Here is a 25,225-nt window from a genome sequence, read left to right on the forward strand (position 1 = left end):
ACCTATTTTACTTAAAAGACTCAGGCAAACTTTAATAAAAACAAACTTACTAGTGCTAAATATTCTAGGGATGACTTAAAATTCTTATTGACTGCAGCTCCTGGGACTGGATATTATTGGAGTAGCGAATTTAGGAGGGAAAAAACTGATTTCCAATAATGAGCTTAAATAATTCTCTCCCCTCTGGTACATTATACAAAACAATCTGACTCTAATTCATACAATGCTGGAATCTAATACAAAGGCTGCTGAAATCAGCAGGACAACTCCTATGAATGTCAGTGGACACTGGATTAAGCTCTTGTCTGTTGGCACCCAAATTTCATGTAACAGTTGCAGGAATGATTAGAAAATGTTACTGTATTACAATTATTTTATTCTGTTAGAAAAAAATCACATGATCATAAACACACTAATACTGTGAATCTGTAACACTTGAATGGCTATCAAACAGAATTCAAAATGTTAACTTACTAATCATTAAAGAGAGAAGCAAGATGTATTAAATTACCAGAGGTAGAGAAGTTTGTGGCATGCTACACAGTTTGTGAGAAGAAAGGTTTCTGAAGATGCCTATTTTGGTGGTCCCCAAACTTTGCTGGCCCAGAAACAATACACGAGTAAATAATATTCTGTAAACAGCTTTGCTCTCCCCATCAACCTAAGTTTTAACATTTTAATTTTTTGTGCTCATAAACAATGTTGGATGGTCTCATAGGCAGTATGTTGGATGTGAGCTACAGTGTTCAGGACTGCTGGCCTAATTCATAACACTATAGAAAATAAACGGTTGGAATCCAAGCTTTCCAGGACTTTCTCTCCATATAATATATTTATTTCAACAGATCTAAGTTGAAATGGTATTTAAAATTTCATGCTAATGCAGATTTAGATTGTGTTTTGCATGGCAGGTAAGTGAAGGAAATTCATTTCTTAACATTAACAATTTTTGTGACAGACTCCTCATTCATTATTCTACTCTACTGCAAAATCCATTGAATATACATTACAATCTGTTACACATTTATTTATAAAAAAACCCATTGTCTAGTATTTTATTAAGCTCCAAGCACTAAATAATATTTAGGAAAGCTGGGCTGTGGAAAGTGGCTTTATATACTTAGGATTTTTTAATGTATTAAGCTAGAGATAAATATATTTCATTCACATTATGTTCAGCTGCGGAAGATTTCAATAAACAATCAGCAAATGAATTCAGCATAAACAAAACCTGGTTATTTAATTTTAGAGTTCACATAATTTAGAAACGACAGTGATCATGAGTTCTAGAAACACCAGGTTCTCTTGCTCATGCTCATGTTAATTGAAAACAAGGCACCATTATCTGTTATTAGCATTCATTACTTTGCAAGCAACACAAGGTGTAATTTTCTTAAGTACATGCATCTACCTGAAAGCAGGAAGTAATGCATTTTATAAAACAGACAAGATTAGCTCATTAACAATTTTTCACTTTTTCCTCCAAAATTTTCCAAGTACAGTACTGCACTTTATTTTAGTTACAGGACTTCCAAAACTCAGTGGTTTTGATTTGCTAACCTTTAGCTTGTAACTTCAATGGTGCTACTTGTCAGTGGCAATCAATGTATACAGATCTTAAACTTTAGTTAGTTTAATTTTTTTTAAGGAAGTTAACTTTCGGAAGTTTTACAATCATATTTGTTTAGCACAATGAAGAATTTAAAAGACAAGGTAATACATTCATGAGCTACCACCCAAACACTAGTGTTTCATACATTTCATAGACATTAGGGCTGGAAGGGACCTTGGAAGATCATCGAGTCCAGCCCCCCACCCAAAAGGCAGGAAGTCAGCTGGGGTCATAGGATCCCAGCAAGATAACCATCCAATTTGCTCTTGAAGGTGTTCAATGTAGGTGCTTGAATCACCCTGACAACAGGCTGTTCCAGACCTTGGGGGCTCAGACAATAAAGAAATTCTTCCGTATGTCCAGCCTGAAGCAGTCTTGTAGTAGTTAATGACCATTTGACTTTGTCATCCCTTGGGGCGCTCTGGTGAACAAACGTTCCCCCAGCAACTGGTGGTCGCCCCTGATAAACTTATAGGTGGCCATCAGATCACCCCTGAGCCTGCGAATTTCCAGGCTAAAGAGCCCCATGGCTCTCAGCCTGTCATCGTAAGGTCTGTTTTCCTGATCTCTCATCATGTGCGAGGACTCTCTCAAGCTCCTCCACATCCTTTTTGAATTGTGGAGCCCAAAACTGGACGCAGTACTCCAGCTGCGGCCTCACCAAGGCCGAGTACAAGGGGAGAATGACATCCCAGGATTTGCTCAAGAAGCATCTATGGATGCAAGCCAGCATTTTGGTCACTTTACTAGCTGCAGCATCGCATTACAGGCTCATGTTCATCTTGTGGTCAATGATGACCCCCAAGTCTCTTTCTTCCGTAGTGCTAGCCAGCATAGCACTGCTGAACCTATAAGGATGCTCCAGGTTTTTCTTCCCAAGGTGGAGAACCTTGCATTTTTCGGTGTTAAACACCATCAGGTTCTTGTCCGCCCATTTGCTGAGCCTGTCCAGGTCAACCTGGATCACACGCCTGTCTTCTGATGTGGATGCTTTGCCCCAAAGTTTGGTGTCATCGGCAAACTTGGCCAGTCCGCTTCTGACTCCAATGTCCACGTTATTAATGAAAATGTTGAACAATATGGGTCCAAGGACAGAGTTACTAAATTGTTTTGTTTACAAGGAGAATTATGACATGTTGACATATGATACTTAAATTGATTTTAATGTTGCTGATGATAAGAACTGGCTGGTTTTTTTTAAACAAAATATTTTATAGGAACTGAGTTGAACGTTCTACCAGCTGGTGACCTTTTCCGAGGAAAAATGCCATGTTAGCATGCATTTTTAATGCTTCTAGTTTAAGACAAGTTGGCACCAGCTAAGGATGGCTCAGTTTGAACTTGACTGGAGCAAACTGTTTGGTACCAAAGAACCATGCAGCTGATTTGTCAAAAGGTTTTGGAAAGAAGTTCTGCAAGGTCAATTAATCAGAGAGAAGAAACCAAAAGAACCAAGGATAAGGCCAAGAACTCTTCCCTTTTGAGTCAACACGTGAAGGAAGACTCACATTCCCAAACCCAGAGATTAATTACATCAGAATAAATCACCACATCAACATGTTATGTCAGCCTTCTCCCACTTCCTTATTACACATAAAGGAAACCTCTAGCAAGAAGTGATGTGCTTGCAACATCACTGTCCAGCTAAATGATTGCCATTTCAGGTTGCATTCTGTAAACATTGTGCTCAGAGCTGAAAACTTATTATCTTATCTTCCTTTTCTATTTTTTTTTCCATTTATTTTTGTTAGCTGGAGATGTGGCTGCCTTTTTATCTTCTATAGGTATGAAAGTATGTTTTCAGGCATACATCTGTATAGGAATAACAGTAATATCCGAAGTGAGAAAGTACAGAAATAAAATTCTCAGAGTTTAAGCTACTTTAAAATGCAGATAGTCAAAGATATTCAGTAAAATGTGTTCCATGTTCTGCCCTTAAGAGGGTTAAGAAGTCTGAAGATTTTTATCAGTCATCAGCTGAAGTTTGACTCATCAGAGTTTTGTGGTAAGATTTGTATTAACTCTGCAGGGGTTTTGAAAAGGTTATAAAGTACACAAGAATTGAAATTTCAAAATTAAGCTTTTAATTGGTTCTGGAAGTTTAGATATTAGATAATACTTTTATTTTATTTGGCTTCAGAATATTTAACCTGTGCCAAGTTACAAATTCCATTGAGTTGTGTGAAATACTTAAGTTGGAGTTTATAAGCAAATGGACAATCACCTGCTTAGATCCCTATTTACCATTTATAGGAGTTGATGTTTTGCATTAATTACTAACAATTTAAATAAAGTGATGATTTTGTTCCAGTCCAATATTGAGCCTATTGAACTGAAATTTGTATTGATTTGATCCTGGCTTGAAAGCTTAGTTGGAATTTCATTCTTTGTTTAAAAGTACTTAGTATATCTTACATTTAGTGACAGATTTTCCTGATTTTATTTTCTTTCTGTATTAGTTTTAATAAGGACCCTGATCTTCAGGACCTATTGCTGAATTTCTTCACATGTGGTTCAGGAGAAGGAGGTAAGCTACCTCATGTTTCATTTGGATTAGTCTGTTGTAGTTACAGTTTCAATGGGATATGGTCTTTTTCATTTCCTCTTGCAAACTTTGGGGAAATACTTCTGTCCAATGATAAACAGCTGTCATTTTCTACCACTGAATGTCTACATTTCAGGGATGGATGAATTAATGGTATAGTAGATAGGGTTCTGTCCAAGAAGACACATGTTATAGGCAGACACTTTTCCAATATTTTCAGCCTGGAATTTCAATGCGTAGTTGGGAATTCACAATTAGGCTTTTAAATAAATAGTAAAATGTATGGAGGGTCTTGTGCTATCAAAGTAAACACCCAGGGAGAGCATAACTTCTAACACTGAAAATGAGAAGCAGCTGGGTAATTGTCACAGCTTTATATGAAGCCAAGTCATATTTCAATATTTTGCTGAAAATAGAACAACATAATACAACTTTTTCCTAGCATAAAGTAGTTACTCAATGGGCAAAAAATGCCATAGCTCCCTTAACTTCAGATGTACTGTATCCTTTTGTATAACTTGAGCGGCTAGCCCATAGAGTAAATTAATAATCCTGTGATTTAGGGCCTTGTTACACAGTAACCTTAGGTGGCTCCTAGAGTGCTTAACACCTAAACTATCTGCTCATTAACACCTGAAATTAGTTTTAAGCATGTTAGGAGGTGAAGATTATGCCACTCCAGGACAGGATTATCTCTGATCTGTGTTACCCAGCTCATGTTATGCAAAGGTATAACCACTCTAGGCTAAACCTTAGTGTAAGCAGCCTGCAGTCCCTCCCCCCAGATGGCCTGGATTGCGCCCACTGCCCTCCCCTGCACCCTTCAGCACCCTATATCTCCACTTACTGCCCTCCTCCCCCCACTCCTTCCCTGCACTTACTTGTGGCTGCCCATGCTGTCTGTCCAAAGGAGTAGGCAGGGAAAGGTTGACCCTGGCTGCCAGGAAAGGGTTAACAGGCAGCTACAAGTAAGTGGCAGGGAGAGGAGGGCAGCTGGAACCCCAATGGATGGGGGGAAGCCCCAGGGGTAGGGGGAAACTGGGGGAGTCTTGGGAGGTTGAGGGGAGGGGAAGCCCAGAATGGGGGTGAAGGAAGGAGGGGAAGAGCACCTTACATTTTAGTCCTCCAGGCCCCTGCTGGCCTGAACTGTGACTGTTCCAAACTTGAACTAGCTCTAAAAATGATCAACATTTGTATGAATCATAGTGTAACATGAAACAATGGCTACCCTTACTAATACCTTTCATCAAGGGACTCAACATTTTATACAAAAGTGTATAAGGGAAAAATATACCATAACTTGGTTTCTATGAAAATATGATCGTGTCAAATTCACAATTCAGGTTTTCATGACTCCTAGCATTAATTATCCAGCACACCTCCTTCACTCTTGAAGCTTTTGAACAAAAGAAGAATTTCATGACCCATGCTCTAACTTCAGCTACCTGAGATGCTGTGAACAGTTAAGTCATTTACTTCCCAACCACAGTAATTAAAGGAGCTGTTCGATGGTTCCAATTCAGATAGTGTCAGGTTTGATGGCTTTCTTGACTAGGGAGTGGGTATCCATTTTCTGTTCCCTGACTTCCTATGAATTCCTCTTTCATTTCTAATGTTGCTTCTTCTTCTTCTTCTTTTCTCTTTCTCTCTCTCTGTCTCTCTCCCCCCCTTCAAGTTATTTCAGTTACAAACATATCAAAGCATCACTTTTCTGTTCAAAGCCTTCTACCAAAACAATCTGACTTCCTAAATGCTGTATTGAGACTCATCCTTGTGGCTCCTGAGAATTTACCTTCTTACAGAGGTTCAATGTAAAACTCCAAGAAGTGTACAAACAAATTCCTACCTTGGTATCTTTTCTGGATTTCCCAAAGTTTGGCACATCCACACAAATCACTCACTGATACAGAAGAAGAGTTTTGTTCCTTACAACATTCTCAGAAACCTTCAACTTTATTCATCAGTGCTGGGTGCAGGTTTGGTGTGTGGAAATACTCCCAGCACCACCATGTAGCACACCAATGTATCTATGTTTACATCACACTTTCAGTATCACACTTTCAGTGTGAGGCACTATACAAAATGTTCAGTATCTATGTTTACATCACACTTTCTAAGAATGGAGCATCAGTGTGGAGGGTATGGGATTTATTGCCTATGGAGATATTCAGTGATCTACTTAGACTCCATAAATAAGAATCTCATATAGGCACATTGTTAGAGATTGTAAAGTTATGTCCCTTCCAATGTTATTTTAGTGAAGACATCATTATATCACACAATCACCACCCACTTACCCCTGAAGATTTGGAATACAACTGATTAAGTTTAACCTTTGTAGGCTCATTTCTCCATTGTTCATTCTCTTTTCTGGGACAGCCAGCTCCCTTTAATATTTTAGGGAAGAAAAAAAATACAGAGAAAAAATGTTGCAGATTAAAAAAACAATGAAGATTTCTTTGCCTAAAACCCAGCAAGTATTTTTCCCCAGGGCTTTTAAAAATGATTTTTATGTTCTTCTTATAGAAAATTCATTAAAAAATATTAAGGAGTTCATTTTTCTTCCCAATAACCCCCCCCCCTTTTTTTTGTTTATATCTCCATTTTGGAAGTAAAAAACTTTAAAAATGTAAAAGAAGGAGGTGCGGTAAGTAGAACCCTCCCCCTCCCCCCCGAAAGCCACAAATCTAAAACTGAAAAAAATGAAAACATATTTTGAACATTTTTGTTTTCCAAAAAGGCTAACTTCAACAAATATATAAATCAGCTGGGAGAATACTCTGAGGCCTCTGAGGTACCTGAAATCTTCAGTGGGAAAACCTACATCTGCACCACAGGCCAAAACATTTTATGAAGTGCAGGTGGTTCCTGTAAAATTCTTGCTGGAGGCAGGAGATTCAGGAATCATCCTTTATCAAAAGAATCACCAAGCAAGGATTATAACTAGAGATGAAAGATTCATATACAATGAATAATTTACTGAGAAAATTCAAATTCAGCCTCCTCTGCTCATGGAATATTGAACAGAGGATTATTTCATAAGGTGTATTTATTATTCAAATTTATTTTATTAATCATTATTTGTTTAGCAGTAGAACCCAGTGATTTCAGTTAAGATCAAATTCCCATAGTGTGAGGCACTATACAAAATTGTTAATTTATCAGACATTTCCATGTACGTTTAGTACAGCACTCAGTAGGAGAGTCAGGCCAAATCTTTTTGGTAAACAGTTTATTGTTTAAAAATCAATTGATTCAAAATAAATTTGGGGGGGAGCTAAAACTATATGCTGTATTGAAGAGAATTCAGCAAATGGATTTTGCCAAAATAAAAATGAAGAGATCAAAAAAGTTTATAAATGTTTTGTTGTGACAGTTTGAGACATTTTTAATATTTTTAATTATTTCTTTAAAAATGGCACAGTCATTTTCAAAAGTGCCAAATTTAATGACAAAAAGGAATAAACACCCATCAGAAAATGTAATGCTCCATCAAACAAAATTTTTTTTTTTATTTGGCCACTTATTACTCTACAGTTATGCTCTGCATTAACAATTTAGCTGGCTTGTTTAATTATGATTGTTCAGATTTGCTGGTTAAGTCAAACCAACAAAATTTAATACATTTAAGTTTAGCATGGGTAGTTCTCTTACAAACAAAATATCAATTTCTCACTCACATGTTTAAAGTTACAAAGGTGTTTACAGAATATGGACCTTAATATCATTCTGTTCTGGTTGCATGAATATATGTTTACTTGTCCCTGGATATAAACGAATTCAAAGTTTGGTTTGCATTAAGCCATAGAGTCTGGCAATTCCCCAAAACTTAACACAACAGGACCATGGGCTAAGGAAATAAATAAATAAGCTAATGTTATCAGAGAAAAATTTCAATTTAGTGGGCACATCTACATGTGCCATTAATGGCATGTCAAGATGCTCAAACTGTTGGCATCCAGGGCGCATGTGCAGATGCTGTGCTCAGGCCCACAGCAGTTTGAGCTGGTCTGGCAGGGGGTCTGGAGGGTCAGCCCCGAGCTCTCAGAAACAGTAACAGGTGGCAGAGAGCCTGGTTGGGGCACAAAAATGCACCACTGTGTGGAGCCCTGTGGCTAGGTGGCAGCCAAGGTCTCCCTGCTGCCTGGGCTGACTGGGTGCAATGTACATTCGGGTAACCAGTTAGCCATACCTTTAGGCACAGTTATTTTTGCTGCAGTAAATTAGTGTGACTGTCCCCAACAATACTAACCTACTGAGGTGAAAATTAGTTTGCTGTGGTCTAAAAATTTGCTTTACACCACAGCACATCAATCTCCTGCACAGTGAAGCACACGTGTAGATGCGCCCACTCAGTTCTAATTTTCCCTCTGTTTTTCAGGAAGGGAATCTGAGGCAGACAGCGTCTCATTCAGAGACCTGGGCTTTGACAATGTTCATGTCTGTAACAAGGAAGAATAAGTCTCTGAATTGCAGGATTCATTGGGTAAATTCGGTGAGCTGTAATATATCTTCAATTAGACTAGATAATCACAGCAGTACTTTTTTTACCTCATGATATTTTTTTAAATTTCTGATTTCATACTATTCTTAATCATGTAGACCAGGGGCGGGCAATTATTTTGGACGGAGGGCCGCTTATACTGAGTTTTGGCAAGCCATCAATGGCAGCATGACAGGAAGCCAGGGGCAGCTAAATATTAATTTTCTAACTTTTTTAGGGGTCCTGTGGGCCGGACAGAGTGGCCTGGTGGGCTGCATCCGGCAGTATTTTGCCCACCCCAATGTAGACCAATAGCATAACACCAGTGTAAAAGTGATATGAGCTATCATTCAGGTCCCAAGGCCACAAAGCAAATCTCTGCTATAGTCTAAAAATGGCTGCTGGTGCATATGGTATTTTGAACATGGTCTTTGAAACCTCCTAGAAAATGTTGCATTCTGCAGAGACACAATTCTCCATTGGCGTGGTGTAAAATCCCATGGTCTCTCTTCATTTAGACTGCAGGTAAGAGATGAAGGTAATGTTTAACACTGTAGGATATGGGCCAAATTTGTATTAACAGGATGTCAGACATATGGGGGAAAAAATTTCCCAAGGATTCTAGAGGATTCAAATGATTTATAGGAAAAACTTCTCTCCTCTTCACAGCAACTGAGTTTGATTCAGTTTTGCTCATTGAATCAAATAAATGAGAAGCGGCATTTGAAAACAGTTTCTGATGATGAATGCCGTAAGTGGATTGCAGTGAAGATACATAAAATGTCATCTTTTAGGCTTGCTGACTTGATTGATCTCAATGGTTTGGAAATAAAATACGAGGAAATCTTTATTTATGAACAGGTGGATATAAGCACAAAGCCAAAATGAAATACAGCAAAGTATAAATACAATGCGTGCTGGTTGAAACAGGGAGAGTGTACAATGGAGAAAAATTATAGAGTATACTTTATTTACCAAAAACCTCTGTAGCCACAGAGTCTTTTCATCTTCAGTGCTTTATCTTTGTATTACTCTACACAGTAATTTTCAGAGATGATCAGACAAAAGCAAAATGGTTACGTATGTGTCATCAGGGGATTTAAGTAAGCAAAAATTTGCGCAAATTACAGGTTTTTCAGAATCCTGTTTGTCTCTTATTTACGAGAAAAACTCGTACTCTTGCTTCCTTTACTCTGTAACTACTATATGGTAGTGCATCATGGGATAGTTGGTCACAAACATAAGGGAGCTAATTGCAGAGTAATACTCCATAAAAATAAGGGTATGTCAGGCTCTGGGGATCTGTGAATTTATTTTAAATCAGTTGACATTCAGGAAAGATTAGTATAATTTTAATATTTAGTAAGATGCCTGTAATTCCAGCTTTAAGATTTATCTATCTAGAACCCCCATAACGTAGAACTGAACATAAGTATGAGATTTACTTCTGTCTGGCAGACAAATACTAGGTTTGTTTTTCCATATAAAACTGCTCAAACATCAATGTACATAATTGTGCACAGATAAAGATAGCTCCTGACACAGACAGTGTTCCTTTCTGTAGAAAATGCTGAGGCAATACAGTTACCATAGAGAGGAGCACTGGCTGAGAGTGTACTGGGCTCTTCAACTTGTATTGTAGTTCAGGCTCCAGATCTTTTCTGGGTATTTAGATTCTGAACTTTGAGGCAGGGATCGACTTTTCTGTTCTGTATGTAGAGCACTTAGCTCTATTGGGATGCTAGTCTTGGACTCTGGCTTTTGCATATCATTATCATCATTATGTTAGGTGTATCTACAAGACATGGACAACTTGTGATTTGGTATCTTTGTGAATATCTCTGCTGATACGATGTATGTGATTTGCTAGAAGAGGTCTGTCTAACTGGCAGCCTGTGTGTTGCATATGGCCCACAATGGGTTAACACGTGGCCCATAGGCTCCTACCTGGTTGCTATTTCCCTCATTGCTCCTGCTGCAGTGGCAGCTGCGGTTTCCAGACTCCCCATCTCTTCCCAGCTTCTGTTTCCTGCCCCTACTCCTGGGGTGGTGGTGGGGAGGCGGGGGACGGGACAGACCAGACAGCTCATGCAGGAGAGGGATCTAGGCTGCTTGTGCTGCATGTGTAGCTGGGCTGTATTGCATATGGCAATGGAGGAGGCTATGCATACAGTAAGGGAGGGCCAGGTCTACAGCCCACTTGCATTTAGCCCCTACCTGCCCAGAAGTTGGACAGCTTTGAGTTAGTGCTCCTGGTTTCAACAAGGCTCCCTAAGATTCAACTTAACCATTAGTGAGTCAGTCTTGGTTCTAGTATTATCCCCTCTTGCAGTCTGCCAGAGTCCTCCTTAGTGATTTGGTGAAAGACACAATTTCCTGTTCTTGTCTTCTTGCTAATTTTAGCCGGTAGGCAGTGCAATACCTATTTCATCCATGAATAAAGGCTTAAGACTGGCAAGATTTTTGTGTTAACTTTTGCAGCATCCACCCAATTATTACAATAATGAACACAGGTTTTTGTTAAAAAATAAAAATTCATGTTTGTTAATATAGCTACAAAGTAGTTCCATGTGATATGGCTACTGCTAAGTCTCTTTCTTTTTTAATATTATGTAGTGTAGGTGGGTCCATGTGACTGTCTCTGTTTTTAAAATGCTCTTACTAGCTATTTTATTTCTAATTTGGTTAACATTTTTAGCTATTCCTGCCCCTTCAGTGCAGAAATGAGAGACAAAGCAGTGCACTAAAAAATTAAACTTCTGCTGTATTGTGTAGAAATAGTAGACATATTATATTTTCATATGTACATTTCTGCAGCTGTATTAAAATATCAGGAAGAATAAAAATTGATATCTCCATTATGAAATTATCCTGAAGGAATGGACATGGGTCACTTAACATAATTTCTGCACAATACACAAAATATATGCAAGCCAGTGTCCCAGCATATTAAAGATACATTCAATACATTTGCTTTTCTAGTGCTGGAAATGTTAGATTCATTTGTAATTGTTCCCTATAACTGCTATATTAATCCTTTTTTGACAGAACTCCACAAATCAAGTTGAAGTATAAAAATGTCTTTTTTTCTTTTTATCTGTAATAAGATAGTTGTATGACTCCAACCTCATTATCTTGTGCTATGTTCCTCTATACTTCACAACCCACGTGTTTGGCTAAGCCAATCACTGAGTACTTGAGACAGCAAATAAGTGCTCTAAGACCATGTACTGATGAATTTAAGGATGTACTAATCCCTCAGAATCATGTTACTTGGAGCAATGTGTTTATGTGTCATTTTTAGAACTAGATATATATTTTTGATCTTGAGATATTGCGGTCCCTAAAGGACCTTAAGATGCCTCTACACATGCAGGTAGAGACACAATGAGATTTAATGCGCGATTCACAGAATCGTGCCTCTTGCCATGTCACATGTGAATGGGAGAAAGCATGACTGTGGGACTGCACGGTAGATCCCATTGTGCCTTATTGCAGCAGCAAGAAGCAAACTCCCACAGCTGAGATCCCCCTCAGCTGTGAGGGGCTCCCAGCCATAGAGGCACCCCATGTACCCCGACAGCTAAGAAATACAGCTGCTACCATTTCCCAACCCCAGGGGTATGTGAAGCCCCCAGGGCTAAGAGACTGCAGCATCCGTGACCTCCCAGCCTTGGAGATGTGTGAAACCCCTGAGGTTGGAAGACTGTAGCAGCCGCCCTGTGACTACAGTGACCCAAGTCAGTCCCGGCACCAGGAGGCACGCTGCCAGGAGTTGTCAGACCCCAGTTTCTCCAGCTGCAGGACTCTGGGTTCTGGTAGCTAGGAGGTAGTGCCAGGTAGTTCCAGAACAAATGCTGGAACTGAGAGTCTCCTTAGTTGCAGGACTTCCAGCCCAGCCCTTGCTGAGCATAGTTCACCCATGTGGTTGGGGGGCCCATCAGCTGATGGGACTCCCAGATACAGAGAAAACCCTGCTACCTGTGTAAATTAAAACTTCATAACAACCACCTATAAAGTTAGTTCACATTTTTAAAGTCTAACTTTATAGCTGGTTGGAGCTTTTATGGTGTGATAGGTACTCTGTACATGTAGCTGGTCTCAAGGTAATTGCGCCATTAACTAGTTAATTTCACAATACCTGTAACATGTAGTGTGGGCCTTAGTGTCAAGGTAAAATTTGAAGTAAACACATTATACCTCTGTATACAATTCCTGAAGATTCATTTGAATGCGATTATCTTCGCTTTGGCTTCTAGGTTATTTTGTTGTGGACCTCTGCGCTGCCAAATAATTACATATGACACAACACAAGTGACTGATAGTTGAACCGTGGACCATGCTACATGCCTGCACAAGGGCACAGGTGAGCAGAGAGAAGGGAGCAGGTACAGGGAGGGAATGGAATTTCATCTCTCTGTAGCCCTGAAGTCATTTGCTGTATTACGTACTAAGAACTGGCATAATGTATATTTTACAGAAACTGGGTCCCTCACTCACAATCCGCTTTTTCATTTGCTCCTGAAAATGTAAAATTCTGCCATAAGACTGGAAGCAAGCACACAATTTTACCCCAAATTCACTGTTAGGTGAAATTGCTGAACTTCATTATTTTTAATGATCTGGAAGGCGCCTTAAGTGTATATGGTGCTTTACGCTACATGAAGAGAGGCACAGTACTTGTCACGAGAATCTGCTGGCTAACTCTCTTAGATTACATAGCTAGCATGCAGTTGCCATGGAATAACTATTATGCTGTAAAACAACACCATCACTTATCTCATAAGTAGCTTTTGCGCACATGTCCCTCCCATTAGGATTACATTAGGATCTGTGTAGATGAATGAAACTGTATAAATGTAAGGGATTAATAATGGCAATGCTTGGTACAATAGTAATTACTAACTTTTGAAGGTGATTTGGACCAGTTAATTATTCTGATATCAAATGTGAGGAATTTAGCATGATAGGGAATAGCCTCATTTATGCTGTTGCTCTACATTCTGGCTGATGGTTATAGCTACTAAGGCTTTGCCTACCATCATGGCCACTGGTTGACAGACATATGCCTTACTGAAGAGCACTGGGAGAGAAGAGAACTGCATGCAGCACAGTAGCTTGCTGTACAGTAGCCTACGGTATGTCATTAGGGACCTGAGGCTCATATTCCTTTGTGCTGCTGGAGCAAATAGAGAATCTGACCTAATATATTTTAAATCTTATATTTTTTAAAATGTATTTAAAAATGACTCCTGAGTAAGATAGATGTTATATCAGATTTTCTTCCTACTGTCAGGAGATATTTCACCTGATGTGTGATGACACTGAACAGGTGCAGATCAGATTTCACTAACTCATGTTAGTCCCCTTTCCATTCAGGTATACTGCATGATTAGGGACATGGACAGACCGCAGTATGATACGGTTATTCTTAATTACCGTATGAGCCTTTAGTGATTTCACCCACCTGCAGCAAGATAGAGCATCCATTGGCCTGCTTTAAATTTTGCAATTGCTCATGATGGCTCACCACTAGCTCCACAATCATCTATCTGACAGCACTTTTGCCTCTGGGCACACCAGAGAGCCTGGGCCAGCAAAGTAAACTTATGCAACGTGGGAACAATGAAACCTAGACATTGCAAACCCCTTCAGTGTACCACAACTCAAATGTAAATTTTGAGAATATTTTAAAGACATAAACAAAAGTCATCCTTTACTAAAAATCAATAAGAGAATACAGTTATATGTTTACCCACTGCCACATGTAAGGAACTTGACCCCTTTCTTGTTTCTTCAAAATAAAAAAAATCAGGGTCAAAGATCCTCCCCAGCTTAGTATCCCAAGGTTAAGACACACCAGTTTCTGCAGCCAGCAGCAAGCAAGGGAATATTAGGGGCTAGCACAACAGCCAAGAACTTTTGACTCCCCAATCCAAATGACCAGATCTCTTTTTCAAGTTGGATCAAGTGGATCTTCCTTTGGAACAAGTCCGTAGTAGGGCTTACAAATCTTGGACCACAGCACCAAAACTGAAATATTCTTCTACTACTTCTCTATATAGGACAATTATAGTTCTTCTAAGTCTATGATACCATACTTCATACTGCAGGTCTCTCACGTAAGACTAGTTCCATTCAAGTGAAGCAAATAATATTTGACATGACAAAAAGTTATTGTAGATCCAATGGTACATCATTTACATCAGTGGTGCTCATCCTTTTGGCTCCACCGGCCAGGTGACTGGGATGGCTGGTCTGCAGGCTGGCTTGAGCCCTGTGTACCAGGACTGGGACCTGGGGCCAGCGCCATTCCCTCCCTCCCATGCACTATGATTGGTTCCCAGGGACCTGACCCCTCCTCCTTTCTACCCCAGTGTGCAGGGATTGGGTTCCAGAGGGGCAGCACCCTCCCTTCTCCCACTGGGATTGGTTCCCCCAGGCTTGGTACTACCCTCTTCCATCCCAGTGCACTGGGTTCCTGGCTCCAGCCCATCCAAGCCTCTCACACAGAGATTGGGACACGGGGCCCAATGCTGCCCCCTCACAGTCCCCTGTGTGGCAGAAGTGGGAGCAGTGGCACCCAATTTCCATCAAATTCGGTAGTGACAAATTTCAAGAATCATGGGAAGCCCCCAGGTGAGCTGAATGACACAAAATTGCAGGCCAGTTCTGCCTCACAGGTCAGGAGCTGATAACCCCTCATTTTCATCTATGAAAGCTTTGCTGTGAATTCAGTGCTGTAGATTCAGGTTCTAAAAGAGGAGAACACCAAGAAAGAGCTATATTTCTATTTTGTTAGATAATCTGGAAATGTTTTTGCAATATGAATAAAAGCCATACATATGTTTTGTAGATGGCATGAATAATATAATAATAGAAACAAAAATTTAAAAAATCCCTCCTTATATTCAGTAATCTGTTGTAAATACTTAGACACAATCTTGAAATTTTTAGCGGGCCTGAGTTATTAAATGAGAACAAGTCAGATGTGCAATATCTGTTGTGCTTGAATGAATAAAATGAGATATTAATACAGTGATGCAGTTACTAGTATAAATATTGTTAGAGTATTAATCTCGACTTAAGAAATACTCAAGAAATAACAAATTAGACATAACAAATACTCACAGAGTATACTTAATATCATAACAGGAGCATGGGCATGAGTATATAATTATTGAAATCAAATTTATTTTTGCATTATATATATTTATTAGTAGTAGTGCTGATAAATAGGAGCCCATTGAGCTTACTTATATAAGGGTAAATTTCAGGATCAGCCACAAATAATTAAAATTAGCATAGTTAGTTACCAGAAAGCTGTATCTGGTAGTTTTCTGATACTATACTTTTTTTTTTCCATTCTGCTTCAAAACTCTGGGCTAAATTCATATTGGCAATTACCTGTTGGCTGTTATATAGCAGAAAAGTTTACAATTAATTTCAAAACATGGGCTACATTTTGCCACTATACTTTGAGTATTATGATTTATCGTATTGATGAGATTAGGTGACTTGCTTATTGTGTACAGATACTTACACATGTAAAAGAGATTGGATAGTTGGTTGAATTCCAGTGTTGGTGATATTGAATCTTCCAGACAAGATCCAATATCTGAAAATTGCAGATACGGTCCTTAGTTTTGTAATGATTCTTTTGCAATCTTTTCATAGAATTATAGAAAATTAGGCAACACACCTACCAATACAGCCCAGTATGCTGTTAGTCTTCTTGGCAACAAGGGCACACTGTTGGCTCATATTCAGCTTATTGTCCACTGTAACCCCCAGGTCCTTTTCTTCAGGGCTGCTGCCTTGCTAGTCAGCCCACAACCTGTACCAGTACATGGGATTATTCCATCCTAATTGCGGGACTTTGCACTTGTCTTTATTGAACCTCATGAGATTTCTTTTGGTCCAATCCTACAATTTTTCCAGGTCTCTGAATCCTAACCCTACCCTCCAGCCTGGCTTAGTGTCATCTGCAAACTTGTGAAGGGTGTACTCTATGCCATCTTCCAAGTAATTGATAAAGGTATTGAATAAAAACAGGACCCAGGACTACCCTCTGGGGCACTCCACTTGAAGCAACTGCCAAGTAGACATTGAGCCATTGACTATTAGCCTCTGAGTCCAATGATGCAGCCAGTTTCCTATCAACCTTATAGTCCATTCATGCAACCCATACTTCTTTAGCTTGCCTGCAAGAATGTTGTGGGAGACTGCATCAAAAGCCTTGCTAAAGTCAAGGTATACTACATCCACTGTTCTCCACATGCACAGAGCCAGTCATCTCATCATAAAAGGCAATCATGTTGGTCAAAAATGACTTGAGTTTAGTGAACCCAAGCTGACTGTTTCTAATCACCTCCTCCTCCAAACACTTAAAAATGGATTTCTGCAAGACCTGCACCATGATTTTTCCAGTGACACAGGTTTGTATTTCTCTGGATCCCCCTTTTACCCTTTCCTAATATGGGCACTATATTTGCCCTCTCCTAATCACCTTGAGTTTTCAGAGATGATATCCAATGGCTCTCCAGTCACATTGGCCAACTTCCTTAGCACCCTCAGGTTCATCCTGTCTGGCCCTAGGTATCTGTATGTGTCCAGCTTTTTTAAATTGGGCCATTGGGAGACTAGAATTGCCTTAAACATACTCCTAACACTTGCAGTTCTGCATTAAGGTAATGACTATAATCAACTGTTTTGCTTTGGAGCTTCCAGATGTTACCTGGAAGCAGCAGAATCTTATATTCTTATACACAACTGGCCAGATGAAATTTTGCAGGTTTTTTGGGATCTTTTTATCCTTTGATTTCTTCTAAAGTACCGAAGACTGGCTGTAGTAGGGGACGAGACACTGGATTGAGTGACTAAATGCTCTGAGGTGGGCCAAAAAATCTTCTTTCTTAGATGCCCAGCTGCTAAGTCTTGTTCATCTACTCAGGGTCATGCTGACTACTAGATAGTGTGGAAGAGATGTATCTTCCTTTTATCTGATTGGCATGCAACAGTTTAGTTAAATCAAGGTGTTTTAGTCCACTGAGAACTGTGGCTCAAGAAGAGGGATATCCCTCTGAAACTTAAGAGCCTTTAGCATACAGGAGATCAAACAAGATGAACAAATGATCTCTTATGGATTTAAACTTTTTGCAATCTGCAAGACTTCCTGCTGAAGTCATGGATAATGAAGTCATTGTATGATTAAAGGTGGCTACATATATAACTATAAGATGACAGGCTCCCTGGGTTGTGGGAGAGCAGTGCATGTGATATACCTTGACATTAGCAGAGCTTTTGACACTCTCTCTTACAAAATTCTCATTAACAGGCTAAGGAAATACAGACTAGATTAAAATACTGTAACATAGAAATTTTACTGGTTGTATCTTTGTGCTCAGTGGACACATCAACATGAGACATGTTACTGTGCATTAGCCTAGTTTACTGCACAGTTGTGGGTGTACATCTACACGTGTGTACCCTTACTGCATAGTAAAAATGGCTAGTCATGCCTAAATTTGATACCCGCAAAAGAAGGCGTGATTAATTAATACACAGTAACACACATGTAGACATGATCCAGCATTATGTTTAGTGCCTGGTCTGCCCTGCTACTAGGAGGCTGGCCTGAGCCCAGCCTCTGGGCTCCTGGATGGGAGCCTCTCCTGCCCTAGGGCTGAGCTGCCTTTGTGGCAGCCCCTAGCCACAGGCCATAAAAGCAAGCAGCCACTTTGTGCCCTGGGACACACTTCATAGGAGCCTAAAGGAGCCTGTATACTCCTCAGAAGAACTGCATGCCCTTTGTATGCCCCTGGGGACACAGGCTTTCTCTGCCTGCCTTGTCTGGGAGCCAAAGATGCTGCTTGGCCACTGCAGGGCCACACAGCTGCCAGAGTAGCCCTGTTGGGCCAGGTGGGTTTTAGAAAGGGCTGCAGCCTACTGCACCCCCTAGCCAGCCCTGATAGCTGCCCGGGGCTGCTTGTTAGGGCTGTGCAAAATTTCACCATCTGTTTTGATACGACACTGTTTTGACTCATTTCGAGCCTTGAAGCAGCAAACTCAAATTGAAACAAAGGGCTTTAAAACAGCCTTGAAACAAAACAAGGCTAGTTGAAACATTTCAGAAGTTTCAAAACATTTTGAGTTTTGAAGCAGCCAGCAGCTGGGAGACAAGGGAGAACCAGGGATGTGCTCCTAGTGGCTCCACAGCCCCATGTGGCTCAGACCAGGAGTGCAGCCCTGGCTCTTTCCGCCTCCTACAGCCAGGCTGCGGGAAGCCGATCACAGCACAGGGGAAGGGAACTAAGTATAGGCTCAGCCCGATCTAGCACTGGGGATGGTAACTCAGACAATGCTAGGGCTGGGGAGGGAAACTGGGCGACCAGGCTCAGTTCCCTTCCTCAGCCCAATCATAGCGCTGGGAAGGGGAACTGAGCTCACACTCAATTCCCTTCCCTTGCACTGTGATCGGCTTCCCACACCCTAGCCTCAAGAGGGTGGTGGAAGGACTCTGTTGGGCAGGGAGGGGGATCTGTTGGTTGAGGCGTCGGGTGCTCTGTGATGGGGAAGAGGGGTGTTGAGGGAGGAGTGATGGGGGTGGATGCTGTAAATGGAATAAAGCATTTTTGCTTCAACAGGTGCTTGGCATGAGAGTGGTGCTGGGGGTGGACAGGGGTGGCGGGGCAGGTAGGCTAGAGGGGGAAGCATCCATGAGGTCGAGTGCCAGAGTGGGTCATGGGACACACTACTTGTCATCTTAGTCATGTTGCACCAGGAACTGCCACCAGTCCTGACTGGCATGGCAGGTCCAGAGGCAGTGGGGCTGGAAGGCCAGGAGGATGATGGTGGCCCTGGCAATGGCCTCCTGGAGCCCCTTGTCAGTGTGATGGGCGGCAGCAGCTGCATGATGGTGGGGACTTTGGGAGGGTGTGCTGTGAGTAGGCAGGCAGTCGCTGCATGTGGGGGATCCAGTCAGAGCAAGATTGCCATAGGCCAGGTGATGGTGACTTCGGCAGGGCAGTAGGGTGACTGAGGTGGCCAGCAGGATTGGAGGATCCTGTCTCTTACTGCCAGGGCCAGGGACTGGGGCAGCCACAGCTCACGAACACAGAGAGGTCATGAACAAAGCTGCCAAGTGCTGCCTCTGTGTGTGCCACTAGCTGCCTAGAGATCACACAATGGGGCTGTGTTTTAAAGACAGACTGCCAACTGCTGGTAGCTGGGACTAGAGGCTGGAGCTCCTCCCAGGCAGAGGCACATGGCAGGGTTGGAGAGACCTGGCACCAAATTTAGTGTCAGGGTCTTGCATGTGTACTGATTACTAATTGGCTTAATGCACAGTAAATCTAGTCACACTTAGAGTTATACTAGGCACATGGAGACATGCCCAGTGAGTAGTAATGGCTCAATGGCTCAATATCTCTCTGGAGGGAAGTATCAAGTAGGACTCCCCAGGGGTCTCTCCTGGATCTGGTATTGTTCAACTTCTTCTTTAATAATTTAGACGATGACATCAAATGCATGCTTAACAAATTTGTGGATGATAACAGGATGGTTGGAGTTGCAGACAGTCTGGAGGGCAGAGCTAGGACACAGAATGACCTGACAGACTGGAAAAATGGTCCACAATCAATCAGATGAGATTCAGCAAGGACAAGTGAAAAGTCCTGTACTTGGCATGGAATAATGGCATGCACAAATACAGACTGGGGAATGATTGGCTAGGCTGAAGTGATGTGGAAAAGAATACTAGGATTATTGTAAACCATAAAGCTGAATATAAACCAACAGTGTGCAATTGCTTCATTCAGCACCGGTGAGGCTTCACCTAGAGTACTGTGCCCAAGTACCCTGCTGTACATCAAGAAGGATGTGAACAGATTGGAAAGAGTCCAGCACAGAGAAACAAAAATGATTAAGGGCCTGAAAAGCAAGATTTAAGAGGAAAAGCTAAAAAAAAAAAAGAAAAAAAAAGGGGTAATTGAGTCTGGAGACTGAGGGGACATTTGGCTGGATTAGATGACCTCACGAGGTCCCTTCCACACCTATTTTCCTACAATAATAGAAAAATTGATTCCCAAAATTGATTTAGTTGCTGATTAGGAACAGTTTATATAGTTTGAATCTTCTGTGGTTAGTTCATATTTGTGAAAAACTCTATGGATGCTATACTTATTACTTTATTACTAATTAATATAGTACTATTATGATTATGTTAATTAGAGTATTTTCATATTAATTAAATGTATATTTATGATTAACTTGATTCTTTAAATTTTACTTCTTGACATAAAACATGTCTAGTAGTTCTAGCTTGGCATAACACCTATAATTTTGACAAGGATTTCATTCAGTTGCTGAGGACTACAATATGCAAAGGACTGCATAGAACAGTCTCAATGTAGCTATTTCAATAATTTTTGCTGTGACAATTAACTATGGTAGCTTCTGTAGCTAAAGATGTCCTAAGATATATTATTTCTAATTTTGGAGTACAACTGAAGTATCTGCCCACATATATGCCTGCTGGATTAATCTACTAACGTACTAAAGCAGGGTTTTTCAACCTTGTTTAGTAAGTGGTAACTACAGGCCAGTCAGCCTCACTTCTATCCTGGGGAAGGTCTTTGAAAAAATTATCAAGGGCCACATTTGTGAGAGCCCTGCAGGGGAAGTAATGTTGAGGGGACACCAGCATGGGTTCATGCAAGGCCGATCCTGCCTGACTAACCTGGTCTCTTTCTATGACCAGGTAACAAAGAGCTTAGATGGGAAGGAGGAAGTCGATGTCATCTTCTTGGACTTCCAGAAGGCCTTCGACACAGTGTTTCACCCAATTCTGGTGGGCAAGCTGAGGGACTGCGGCATTGACGAATGCAAGGTCACATGGGTGGCAAACTGGCTCCAGGGACAAACCCAGAGGGTGGTGGTGGACAGGACGATGTCGACCTGGGAGGCTGTGGGCAGCAGACTTCCCCAGGGCTCGGTCCTTGGGCCGGTGCTGTTCAACATCTTCGTTAGCGACCTGGACGAGGGTGTGGAGAGTACCCTGTTCAAGTTCGCTGATGACACCAAGCTGTGGGGTAAAGTGAATACACCGGCAGGCAGGGACTGCATCCAGGCAGACCTGGATAAGTTAGAGAAGTGGTCAGAGCTGAACAGGATGCGGTTCAACAAGGACAAGTGCAGGGTGCTGTACCTGGGAAGAGGGAACCAGCATTATGGTTATAGGTAAGAAGTTGACCCTCTCAGCAGCACAGAGGCAGAGAGGGATCTTGGAGTCAGGATTGACTCTGGGATGAATATGAGTCACCAGTGCGACGAAGGAATAGGCAGAGCCAACCGCACCCTGTCATGTATCAACAGGGGCATCACTAACACGTCCAGAGAGGTCTTGCTCCCCCTCTATGTGGCACTGGTCAGGCCACAGCTAGAGTACTGTGTCCAGTTCTGGGCGCCGCACTTCAAGAAGGACGTGGAGAACCTGGAGAGGGTCCAGAGGAGGGCCACTCATATGGTTGAGGGCCTCCATGGCCAGCCCTATGAGGAGAGACTGAGGGACCTGAATCTCTTCAGTCTCCACAAGAGGAGACTGAGGGGGGATCTTGTGGCTGCCTACAACTTTATCAGGGGCCAGCAGCAGGGACTCAGGGAAAGTCTGTTCACCAGGGCCCCCCTTGGAGTCACCAGGAACAATGGCCACAAGCTGAGGGAGGATAGGTTTAGGTATTAGGAAGAACTACTTCACTGTAAGGGTGGCCAGAGCCTGGAATAGGCTTCCCAGAGAGGTGGTGCTCTCACCTTCCCTGGAGATCTTCAAGAGGAGACTGGATAGGCACCTGGCTGGGGTCTTATGACCCCTCCCACCCCCAGTGCTCCTTCCTGCCCATGGCAGGTGGTCGGACAAGATGATCTGTCTAGGTCCCTTGTGACTCATTGATTCTATGATTCTATGAAGTGTACCCATGGAGGTGGAGTGGGGTGGGGGTGGTGCATGGCCAGATGTGGAATGGCGGCAGTGCAGGATGGTGGGTAGCAGTGGCCACCACAGCCTACAATCTTCCCCCCGGCATCTGGCTGGCTGGGCAATGCCTGTGTGGCCTGCACAGGAGTGCTGCTGCCTTCACCCCACCCTGGCCCTGCTCCTGGGAGGTGGCAGTGCAGGGTGGTGGGTGGCAGTGCACCGTCCCTGCCCACCCACCTGCACATACCCCGTAGGGCCTTCTCAAGTACTACTAAAGCATGCAGTTAAAGCATACATGAGAGGGTACATATTCAGATGTAACCAAGGACTTTTAACAGTCTCTACTAGTTTTAGCAAAATACAAAAGACAATGCTTTATTCATCTTAAGTGCACTACAGCAATTCTGCAGCTGAAGAGAATGTCGAGGGGTCTCTTTCTCAGAAAAATACTCAACTTGCAAACTCAGTAATTTTAGGCCCACAACCTTTAAGGAACACAACTTTGTACATGAATGTTTATTTCCTTAGTTGTTTCCTAGGAACTATGCTAATTCAGTGAAAGATTTATTCTTTTCCCTTTAAACCTTCATTTGATGCTTCATAATGTTTTTTCACTGCTACTAGTGGTGTCCTCTGACCGGCCAGTTGAAAAATAGATTTCAACTTGATGAAATTCCGAGCTATATTTATAGGATATGTATTATGTCTCATGGAGGTTCATTCCAAATCTGCTGTGTCTTGTAATCAAATGGATAAATTTATCTTTTTTTTTAGCTATCCCAGTCATATAAAACCATACCATCACTGTATCATGAGGCTTATTTCCCTTATTTTAATATGAAGGACAATAAAAGTACCTAAGCCGATTTACACTTGTTCTGTGAGGACATAGAACAGACTTAAATCAGTTTGGGTAGTTTTATGGCCTTCATAGTAAAATACTGATTCTGAATATTATTGAGAGAGTAACTAACAGCAAATCAGTTGCTTTCAGTAACTACTTCAGGCCTTCCCTATTTTGGAGACATTAAGACCCAACTCCACATGTACCTATTAGAAGTTTAGGCCTACGTGGTTGCTTGTTCTTAAAAATATGGATCTTGCCTTTGTGGAACAATTCTACTTCAGCCAAAGAGGTGCACAGTTCTCCCATTTTTTATAATGGGCAGCTTCATACATGGGCAAACAGCAAAAGCAACAGACTGGAGGCCACCTACAGCCAACCTATAAGAAATGAGGTATGTGTGGTGTGTTCAAAAACCAGATTCAGAGCCATTCATTATGTGGTTCTATTGTCTCTGATCCCAGCTGCCTAGAATGGAGGTGCTTACATGCACCAGGATGATGGAGGTGGAGGAAAAGGATTTTTCATTACAAAATCATGAAGTATAAACAGCTCTTAGAGTAGCAGACAGAATCCAGGACACCTCTTCTCCCAGAGAGTGTTCATCTCAATGTGGTATAGACTCAGACTCCATCTCCTTTTGGTCCCATGACTCTTGTACTCCTTTCTCTCCAGTGGTCTGGTTTCAGAATGGGTGAAGGATGTCTTCAGCCCTGCCTATCTTATAGCCTAGTAGTTAGTGTACTCCCCTGGGTAATAGGAAGTGTGTGGTCATATCCTTCCAGTCTGGGTGGAGCTTAGAACCCAGGTCCCTCTTTCTTTTTGTGACTTAGGTAAGGAAGACAGTGTTTAAGTTAAGTTAGAAATGTAGGCACGTGAAACTTTTTTCCTTGGATATGAAGAGGTTAGAATAGGCCTTAGATGCTTAATAGGTGGAGCAGGAGCTGGGTGTAAATAAGTTGAGGTAACCAATTAACTCTGAGGTAGGTATTTCGATTGAACCGTTTCAGGCCCCCTCTACATGTTACAGATATTGTGCAATTAATTGGTTAATTCTGCAATGACCTTAAGACCAGCTACACATACAAAGTAACTATCACATGATAAAAAGCTCCAACTAGCTATCAAGTTAAACCTCCAAAATGTGTACTAACTTTATAGTTGGTTGTTTTGGAGCTTTAATTTACACATGCAACAGGGTCTCCCCTGTGGTTGGGAGCCCTGTCAGCTGACAGGGCTCCCAGCTGCAGGGTTATACCTTGCCCAATGTGAAAACCCTGAGCCCTGGGAATTGCAGCTTCTGTGGTTCCCAAGGCTGGGAGAGGTGTTGTGGGAAACTCCCAGCCCACATGGGACTGTCAGTCCACCTTCTCACCCTCAGTGGGACCAAGAGAGCCCACAACTTATAGAACTCCAGGTCTAGGCTGCACCTCACATGTAGCTGAGACCAAGAACCATGCAACTGACAGGGCTCTTGGACCCTGTTGTGCATGAGGCGCAGCCTGATTCGGGAGCCCTGTTAGTTGTGGGGCTCTCAGTGGCAGCTATGCATGAGGAAGTCAGCAACAGGGGCTTCTTGCTTCTTGCCAGTGTAGGGGGAGCCCAGGATTGGCCTCCCTTTGCTTTGGCAATATGGTCTGATTGGATCTAATATACAATCCCACAGTTGCACCTCTTGCCGTGCAAGTGTAGCATAGCAGGAGGAACAAGGATGTGTATCACACATTAGATCCAATCATGCCTTACCTGTATGCACAGAGGGGGCCTCA

General features: G+C 41.8%; 1 protein-coding gene across 3 annotated transcripts in view; it reads right to left on the bottom strand.

Moving 5' to 3' along the window:
• The window catches only part of KHDRBS2 (KH RNA binding domain containing, signal transduction associated 2), a 736,982-nt gene that overhangs the window by 91,243 nt on the left and 620,514 nt on the right, over positions 1–25,225 (bottom strand). For 2 of the 3 annotated variants that reach the window (XM_090034488.1, XM_090034495.1), the window contains exon 8: positions 6,455–6,544. The exons of the other annotated variant lie outside the window; for it this stretch is intronic. In XM_090034488.1, coding sequence (XP_089890614.1) covers positions 6,455–6,544 — 90 coding nt within the window. The remainder of the gene's footprint in view (positions 1–6,454; positions 6,545–25,225) is intronic. 3 annotated transcript variants of the gene reach the window in all.

The sequence above is a fragment of the Crocodylus siamensis genome, chromosome 1 (genome assembly GCF_052110815.1).
Source record: "Crocodylus siamensis isolate JL-2025a chromosome 1, ASM5211081v1, whole genome shotgun sequence".
In the NCBI taxonomy this organism is placed as follows: domain Eukaryota; kingdom Metazoa; phylum Chordata; order Crocodylia; family Crocodylidae; genus Crocodylus; species Crocodylus siamensis.